This window comes from Salmo trutta, unplaced genomic scaffold, assembly GCF_901001165.1.
Source record: "Salmo trutta unplaced genomic scaffold, fSalTru1.1, whole genome shotgun sequence".
In the NCBI taxonomy this organism is placed as follows: Eukaryota; Metazoa; Chordata; class Actinopteri; order Salmoniformes; family Salmonidae; genus Salmo; species Salmo trutta.
The window spans coordinates 6,179,111-6,189,198 of NW_021822911.1; the positions used below are offsets into that span (position 1 = coordinate 6,179,111).

The 10,088-nt window shown below is 39.7% G+C and overlaps 1 protein-coding gene and 1 long non-coding RNA gene across 2 annotated transcripts; both read right to left on the minus strand.

The window, feature by feature from the left end:
- Positions 1–399: 399 nt before the first annotated feature.
- On the minus strand, positions 400–4,780 carry LOC115186626 (uncharacterized). The gene is made up of 2 exons (XR_003875809.1): positions 4,721–4,780; positions 400–492 (listed from the first exon to the last, which is right to left on the minus strand). It is a non-coding gene; the product is annotated as an uncharacterized LOC115186626 (long non-coding RNA).
- Positions 4,781–5,173: 393 nt separating this feature from the next.
- On the minus strand, positions 5,174–6,910 carry LOC115186627 (NLR family CARD domain-containing protein 3-like; the record flags this gene model as incomplete). Its single annotated transcript, XM_029746198.1, has 1 exon — positions 5,174–6,910. A coding segment is annotated over one exon (1,737 nt), but the record flags the coding sequence as incomplete, so codon positions are not given.
- Between the last annotated feature and the right edge of the window lie 3,178 nt (positions 6,911–10,088).

Sequence of the window (10,088 nt, forward strand, 5' to 3'; positions counted from 1 at the left end):
GGACTACTTGGTTAAATAAAGGTGAAAAAAAAGAAAAAAAACACTGGACACACACACACACACACACACACACACACACACACACACACACACAGGACACACACAAAACACACACTGGACACACACTGGACACACACTGGACAAACACTGGACACACACTGGACACACACACACACTGGACACACAAACACAGCACACACTGGACACACACACAGTCAACATATAACGTTGTCCAAGTGGTGGTAAGAATGTTTGTCTTAACTAGCCTGATAAGTCAAACATGTCTGATATGAACATTGACATAAACCCTCTACATACTTGAGTTTCTCCAGTCTGCAGTGTGGATCCTCCAGTCCAGCAGAGAGCAGTCTGACTCCTGAGTCTTTTGGGTGATTGTAGCTCAGGTCCAGCTCTCTCAGGTGTGAGGGGTTTGACCTCAGAGCTGAGATCAGAGAATCACAGCCTTTCTCTGTGACTAGACAGCCTGACAGCCTGCAAAGAGTCAAATCATATTAAAATCACACTGCTATTCTTTGGTGGTGAAAATAGTGGCAGCATATTTGTTTCTACATTTTCAGAAATCAGTGTCCTGAAACCTGCCAAATCTATTCATCAATTAATGAATCTTTATTTTAAATGATCATATTACTTGTAGAGAAATATGTACAGTACAAATATTTGAGTAGACTGACCAGACCAGTTTAAAAGCAGTATCAGTCAAAAGACAGACAGTGAGGTATCAGATTTAGATTGTATTGAGTATACAGTCCACACCATATCTATTTTGACAGTGAAGATAACATTTTAAATGTGGCTCTAAACTCCAACATTTTGGATTTCAGACAGAATGTTTTATATGAGGTGACAGTATATAATGTCACCTTTTATTTGAGGATATTTTCATACATATCTGTTTCACCATTTAGAAAAAATAAAAGCACTTTATGTATCTCGTCCCCCTATTTAAAGAAGTCATAAGTATTCTGACCAATTCACTCATAGTGTATTAAAGCAGTCAAAAGATTAGTGTTTGGTTGTAAACTAGTTGGTCACATTTGCAGTTTGTTTTGCCCAATAATAAAATGGTGGATGATGACTGGATAATTTTCTGTCTAAGTGAGTAGATAACATGTTTCTAAACACTACTAAATGAATCCTGATGATAACATGATTAATACAAATCATGAATGAATTATGAATAATAATGAGAGTTAGAGGCTACAACAAAACATGCTAACCTCTCACCATTACCAATAACAGAGACTACAACAAAACATGCTAACCTCTCACCATTGCCAATAACAGAGGCTACATCAAAACATGCTAACCTCTCACCATTACCAATAACAGAGGCTACAACAAAACATGCTAACCTCTCACCATTGCCAATAACAGAGACTACAACAAAACATGCTAACCTCTCACCATTACCAATAACAGAGGCTACAACAAAACATGCTAACCTCTCACCATTACCAATAACAGAGACTACAACAAAACATGCTAACCTCTCACCATTACCAATAACAGAGGCTACAACAAAACATGCTAACCTCTCACCATTACCAATAACAGAGGCTACAACAAAACATGCTAACCTCTCACCATTACCAATTTATTTATATCACCTTTATTTTAAAAGAATTAAATAATAATAAACCCCAATGACTTGTGCACAGCCCGTGTCCAAATGAAGCACCTCACATTGTGGTTACTCACGACTTGGTAGATATTCCCTCAGCGAAGTATGGCAGTTCCATGCAGGTTTCCTCACCAAGTCCAAGGCAGCACAGCTCCCCATGCAGACAGTCCTCCTTAGTAACCGATATCCCCATGGCAACACAGCTACCCATGCAGACAGTCCTCCTTAGTAACCGATATCCCCATGGCAACACGAACTCGTTAAGCTTCCCAAGCAATTATCTCCCGGTGTCACACGATGCTAGGCTAACCTCTAGGCTGGCTAATACCTCCACGACGAGACGGTAGCTTCAGTCTTTACTAAGTTTTAACTAAATTATAACAACTCTTTTATTAAATAAAACATGTATTTCCCTTCATGTCTTAGTAGCTATGGGTTTTGTTGTAGTTCTGTCGTCTTCTTTTATAATTTTTCTTCACCAACCGTCCTGAGGTAAAACGACCATCCTTTCATCAACATCTTTTTCCCTCCCGTTAACCAGGTCAACTCCCATTGGCCACAACTTAACAAGCGACCTTATTGGTCAGAACTTCAACTTCAAAGTAAAACAAACTATTCACTTATACATTAAATAAATATTTCTTCAAAAAGCATAATGCATTAACAACATTACAGTTTAGGAGCAATTCAATCATCTTTTAAATATAATACCAATTAATTATAACAAATAAACTCAATACTTGGTTCAAACAAGGGTATTACACAAACATACAGTCAATAATACAGTAGAAAAATAAGTCTATATACAATGTGAGCAAATGAAGTGAAATAAGGGAGGTAAAGGCAAAAAAAGGCCATGGTGGCAAAGTAAATACAATATAGCAAGTAAAACACTGGAATGGTAGATATGCAGTGGAAGAAAGTGCAAAGTAGAAATAATGGGGCGCAAAGGAGCTAAATAAATAAATTAATTATAGATGGGCTATGTACAGGTGCAGTAATCTGTGAGCTGCTCTGACAGCTAGTGCTTAAAGCTAGTGAGGGAGATAGTTTCAGATATTTTTGTAGTTTGTTCCAGTCATTGGCAGCAGAGAACTGGAAGAAGAGGCGGCCGAAGGAGGAATTGGCTTTGGGGGTGACCAGAGAGATATACCTGCTGGAGCGCGTGCTACAGGTGGGTGCTGCTATGGTGACCAGCGAGCTGAGATAAGGGGGGACTTTACCTAGCAGGGTCTTGTAGATGACCTGGAGCCAGTGGGTTTGGCGACGAGTATGAAGCGAGGGCCAGACAACGAGAGCGTACAGGTCTTAGTGGTGGGTAGTACAGTGGGGGAAAAAAGTGTTTGATCCCCTGCTGATTTTGTACGTTTGCACACTGACAAAGAAATGATCAGTCAATAATTTTAATGGTAGGTTTATTTGAACAGTGAGAGACAGAATAACAGCAAATAAATCTAGAAAAACACATGTCAAAAATGTTATACAATTATTTGCAATTTAATGAGGGAAATAAGTATTTGACCCCTCTGCAAAACATGACTTAGTACTTGGTGGCAAAAACCTTCTTGGCAATCACAGAGGTCAGACGTTTCTTGTAGTTGGCCACCAGGTTTGCACACATCTCAGGAGGGACTTTGTCCCACTCCTCTTTGCAGATCTTCTCCAAGTCATTAAGGTTTCAAGGCTGACGTTTGGCAACTTGAACCTTCATCTCCCTCCACAGATTTTCTATGGGATTAAGGTCTGGAGACTGGCTAGGTCACTCCAGGACCTTAATGTGCTTCTTCTTGAGCCACTCCTTTGTTGCCTTGGCCGTGTGTTTTGGGTCATTGTCATGCTGGAATACCCATCCACAACCCATTTTCAATGCCCTGGCTAAGGGAAGGAGGTTCTCACCCAAGATTTGACGGTACATGGCCCCGTCTATCGTCCCTTTGATGCAGTGAAGTTGTCCTGTCCCCTTAGCAGAAAAACACCCCCAAAGCATAATGTTTCCACCTCCATGTTTGACGGTGGAGATGGTGTTCTTAGGGTCATAGGCAGCAATCCTCCTCCTCCAAACACAGCGAGTTGAGTTGATGTCAAAGAGCTCCATTTTGGTCTCATCTGACCACAACATTTTCACCCAGTTGTCCTCAGAATAACACCAATAACAAAGGGGGTCTGATCTTTGTGCCTCTTTAACTTTCTCATTCATCATCATTCACGATTCATTCATGATTATTCATAATCATGGTAGCATCCACATGAATGTAGAAGTGTTCAGAAACATCTTCAATTCTTACTGACAATACAAATGAAGTGACTCCAAAATGACAGGACATTATTCACCATTCAGTTTCTATTAGGAAAAACATCCAAAACACAACCAAAACAAACTGAAAAATGAATTCAACAAGTTTGTAGAATCACACGCTTGATGTAATCACTGCAGGCATGGAATATGGTACAACTAATAAACTTATGACTACTTTAATACAATATAAGTGAATTTGTCCAAATAATTAAGACTTTTTCAAATGGGAGAACTACGTACCATTATCAGTGACCATCACTCCTGTGTTCCAATGGCACGTTGTGTTCGCTAATCCAAGTTTATCATTTTAAAAAGGCTAATTGATCATTAGAAAACCTTTTTGCAATGATGTTAGCACAGCTGAAAACTCTGGTTCTGATTAAAGAAGCAATAAAACTGGCCTTCTTTAGACTAGTTGAGTATCTGGAGCATCAGCATTTGTGGGTTCGATTACAGGCTCAAAATGGCCAGAAACAAAGAACTTTCTTCTGAAACTCGTCAGACTATCATTGTACAGCTTTCATTTCTAAATGGTAAAACAGATATGTATGAAAATACCCTCAAATAAAACTAAACTCAACTAAAACTAAACTAAAAGGTGACATTCTGTACTGTCACCTAATATGAAACAACTCAAATCCAAAATGCTGGAGCACAGCACCACATTTAAAACTGTAAGCTTCACTGTCCAAACACATATGGTGTGGACTATGTGTGTCTGGTAAACACATGTGGATCTGTTGAACAGTTATCACTTGTTGACCAACTACAGGAATACTGACCTCAGAGTCTCCAGTTTACAGTGGGGATCCTCCAGTCCAGCAGAGAGCAGCTTCACTCCTGAATCCTTCAGGTCATTGTTACTCAGGTCCAGCTCTCTCAGGTGTGAGGGGTTTGACGTCAGAGCTGAGACCAGAGAAGCACAGCCTTTCTTTGTGACTCCACAGCCTGACAGCCTGCAAAGAGATCATCATGACTTCACAAACACACTGTTAAATTAACAAGTAGTGTAGAAGGACAATGGCAGATTGATTTGGTTTATTCTCTCAAACAGCATACAGATTCATCTTCCGTCTCCTAGAATTGTATGGTCATATTGTTATACTAATGTGAAAATCAAAGCATTTATTCAATATGTTATTCAACATAATATTATATACATATTATAATACATATTTTTATCTAAACTGAATATTTCTTCCTGATGATTAGTTCTTAAATGTCATTTTATTTACTCACAGAGCAGCTCTGGAGACTTTGACCACTGGCAGCAGCCTCAGAAGACCTTCCTCTGATCTGGAGTATTTCTTCAGGTCAAACACATCCAGCTCCTTTTCTGAAGTTAGCAACACAAAGACCAGAGTTGACCACTGTGCAGGTGACAGGTTGGGTTTTGAGAGACGTCCTGAGCTCAGGAAGCTTTGGATCTCCTCCACTAGAGAATGGTCATTCAGTTCATTCAGACAGTGGAACAGATTGATGCTCCTCTCTGGAGAGGGATTCTCCCTGATCTTCTCCTTGATGTACTTGACTGTTTCTTCAGGGCTCTGTGAGCTGCTTCTTGTCTCTGTCAGTAGACCTCGTAAGTGCTTCTGATTGGACTCCAGTGAGAGGCCCAGAAGGAAGCGGAGGAACAGGTCCAGTTTTCCCGTCTCACTTCGTATGGCTTTATCCACAGCACTCTTGTAAAAAGTAACTTCAGACTCGTCTTTTGTTTGCAGTATGTCAATTAGATTGTCATTGTTGTTGATGAATGAGAGGAACACATATACAGCAGCCAGAAACTCCTGAATGCTCAGATGAACAAAGCAGTACACCTTGTCCTGGTACAGCCCACATTCCTCTTTAAAGAGCTGTGTGCACAATCCTGAGTACACTGAGGCTTCATTGACATCAATGCCAGCCTCTTTCAGGTCTTCTTCATAGAAAATCAGATTGCCCTTCACTAGCTGTTGAAAAGCCAGTTTTCCCAGTGACAGAATGCTCTCGTTATTCAAGTGTGGACCTGTCTCTTCTTTCCCAAGATACTTTTCATTCTTCTGTTTGGTATGAAACACCACAAGGTGTGTGTACATATCAGTCAAAGTCTTGGGCATCTCTTCTCTCTTATGTTTCAGCATGTGTTCAAGGACTGTTGCAGAAATCCAACAGAAGACTGGAATGTGGCACATGATGTGGAGGCTCCTTGATGCCTTTATGTGTGAGATGATTCTGTTGGCCAGGTCCTCATCACTGAATCTCTTCCTGAAGTACTCCTCCTTCTGTGGGTCATTGAACCCTCGTACCTCTGTCACCTGGTCAACACACCCTGCTTGGATCTTACTGGCTGCTGCAGGTCGGGAAGTTATCCAGAGGAGAGCAGAGGGAAGCAGATTTCCCTCGATGAGATTTGTCAGCAGAACATCCACTGAGGTTGACTCTGTGACGTCACAACAGATCTTGTTCTTCTGGAAGTCTAGGGGCAGTCGGCACTCATCCAGACCATCAAAGATGAACAGAACTTTGTACCTGTCGTAGTTGGAGATTCTTGATTGTTTGGTTTCCATTGAGAAGTGATTGAGAAGTTCAATCAAAGTGTGTTTGTCCTTTTTCATCAAATTCAGCTCCCGAAAAGGGAATGAAAACACAAATTGAACATCCTGATTTGCTTTTCCTTCAGCCCAGTCCAGAATGAACTTCTGCACAGAGACTGTTTTTCCAATGCCAGCGACTCCCTTTGTCAGCACAGTTCTGATAAGTTTGTCTTGTCCAGTTAAGGGTTTGAAGATGTCATTACATTTGATTGCAGTCTCTGGTCTTGCTTGTTTCCTGGTTGTTGTCTCAATCTGTCTCAGCTCATGTTCATTATTGACCTCTCCTGTTCCTCCCTCTGTAATGTAGAGCTCTGTGTAGATCTTATTGAGAAGTGTTGGGTTTCCTTGTTTAGCGATCCCCTCAAATACACATTGAAACTTCTTCTTTAGATTAGATTTGAGTTCACGTTGGCAAATCACAGCAAGCTCATCTGAATCTAGAAAAAACACAGAGGATATTAATATTACGTCTGTTTTAATGCCTACAGTATTGTAGGACTGTTATAAAGTTTAAATTATAATCATTTATTCTCTTATCTGAATGTATAAATGTGTAAATGTTTTCATAATGCATTACAGACTGGTGAGACTGATTATATTATTATTGGTATTATTGATGGTATTATTAATGTTGTCTCTCTTTCTCTCTCTCTCTCTCTCTCTCTCTCTCTCTCTCTCTAAATTAATCAACACAACACATCCCTGCTGCTACTTGTTGAGGTCACTAGGTGTTGTATTAAAACCTCTACGGGCTAGGGGGCACCATTGAGAATTTTGTTCAGGTTTGGATAGAAAACACCCTAAAGTTTCTAAAACTGTTTGAATGGTGTCTGTGAGTATAACAGAACTCATTTGGCAGGCAAAACCCTGAGACAGAATCTGACAGGAAGTGGATACCTGATGTGTTGAATTGACTTTAAGCCTATGCCATTGAAAAACAAAGGGGCTGATGAATGTTTTGGCACTTCCTATTGCTTCCACAAGATGTCACCAGCCTTTACAAAGTGTTTTGAGTCTTCTACTCTGAGATCTGACCGAACAAGAGCCTTGGAACGGTGATGGCCCATTAGACACCTGGCGTGCGAGTTCATGTTGGGTTCTCTCGTTCCAATACGTTTTAAAAGAGAACCCAATCGTCCGCCTTGAATTTTATTCATGTTCTGGTTAAAAAAGGCCCTAATGATTTATGCGATACAACGTTTGACATGTTTGAACGAACGTAAATATATTTTTTCCGTTCGTGAAGTGAAGTCCGGCTGGCATAGATCATGTGCTAACAACACGGAGCTTTTTGGACATAAATGATGAGCTTTTTTGAACAAAACTACATTCGTTATGGACCTGGGATTCCTGGAAGTGACATCTGATGAAGACAATCAAAAGGTAATGGATTATTTACATAGTATTTTCGATGTTAGATCTCTCCAACATGGCGGTTAGTCTGTATCGCAAAGCGTATTTTTCTGGGCGCAGTGCTCAGATTATTGCAAAGTGTGATTTCCCAGTAAGGTTATTTTTAAATCTGGCAATCCGGTTGCGTTCAAGAGATGTAAATCTATAATTCTTTGAATGACAATATAATATTTTACCAATGTTTTCTAATATGAATTAATTATTTTGTTGTGATGACTTGACTGCCGGTTATTGGAGGGAAACGATTTCCTGAACATCAACGCCATAGTAAAACGCTGTTTTTGGATATAAATATTAACTTGATAGAACTAAAAATGCATGTATTGTCTAACATAATGTCCTAGGAGTGTCATCTGATGGAGATTGTAAAAGGTTAGTGCATAATTTTAGCTGATTTTATGGTTTTGGTGACGCCTTTCTTTGAATTGACAATACATTACACACAACTATTGTCAATGTACTGTCCTAACATAACCTAACTTTATGCTTTCGCCGTAAAACCTTTTTGAAATCGGACAACGTGGTTAGATTAAGGAGATGTTTATCTTTCAAAGGGTGTAAGATAGTTGTATGTTTGAGAAATTTGAATTTTGACATTTATTTGTTTTCAAATTTGCCGCTCTTGAAATGCACCTGCTGTTGATAGGGTGCGCCACGGGTGGCACGCTAGCGTCCCAAATAGCCCAAAGAAGTTAAGGCTGCTACAATATCATTGAGTTACACAGCTACTTTAGCTGTACTTTAGCTACAGCTTTTAAATGTTATAAAACATCATTCAACATGAGGCAGACAGGTCTTACATTTCTCCAGTGTGTCAGCAAGATCCTTCTGGTTCATTTTCCTCAGGACGTGCAGTGTGATCTTCAGAGCCCCCTCTCTGGCACTGCTCTCCTGCTTCTCATCTTCAGCATCCACCACTTCCTCATCCTGCTTCTGACTCTCAAAGCCTTCTGGGAGTTCTGGACTAAGAATCCTCCTGAACATCTTCAGCTCGTTCTTCACAAATGTCACAATATTCTCTTCAAGCAACTGAAATAAATCAAGCAAGAGATGAAAAGCTTTCTCATTAACACATTAATAATGAATGATTGATAGAACAACTTTACTTGAGGTAAACAAAAACAAATGTACATAACAGAACCACATACACTGAATATGGAGTCCAGGTCTGTTTGATGACTCTGGGAAGACTGACCACTGAGAATCTCTGACCTCTCCTGTTGGTGTCTGTGGAAAAAAAATATGAGATTACATCTCCTCATCCAGGGGGTGCACACACACACACACACACACACACACACACACACACACACACACACACACACACACACACACACACACACGTGGAGGGAACGTTGTGTTTGTTTAATATTGTTTTAGGACTATGAAAATGGACTAAAGGATTAGCCTATGGATTATGAAAACAACCAAAAGAAATGTGAAAATGGGAGAGGAGAAATGACTAGAGACAGTGTTGTTTATCTCACTGACTCATGACCCATGAGTTCTTCTTACCTTTGTTCAGTAGAAAAGTCTCCCTCTCTAAACCATAGAGGTTCACTCATAGACCGGTCACTCTTCATGGACACACAGCTGGGTACAGGGGAGGCTGGTCTCTCCTGCTTGATTGGACTTCAACACAACAGAGACAAACATTACATCTCTCATTAACTCTGAGCTCAGATGGGAAACATAAGAACAGTTTCATTCCAAAACGCTACATATCACTTTTCAGAAATGTTCGTAAATTAGCTTTTATTTTTAAAAGAAGTTATACATGAGATTGGTGTTTTTTCACGATCTAATCATGGCATGTGGTTGTTCAATGACAGACATGTATTTGTTTATAATGTATAATTTGATGTTTTCATTTCAGAGAGTCAAATGTTTTTTTTTTCAAAATGCTACATTTCTGCCGCACTCTCAGAGAAATCAGTAGTACTGCTAGGTTTTACACAGTAATAATATATATCTGCCTCACTCTCAGAGAAATCAGTAGTACTGCTAGGTTTAATACAGTAATAATATATATCTGCTTCTCAGAGAAATCAGTAGTACTGCTAGGTTTAATACAGTAATAATATATATCTGCCTCTCAGAGAAAACAGTAGTACTGCTAGGTTTAATACAGTAATAATATATCTCTGCCTCTCAGAGAAATCAG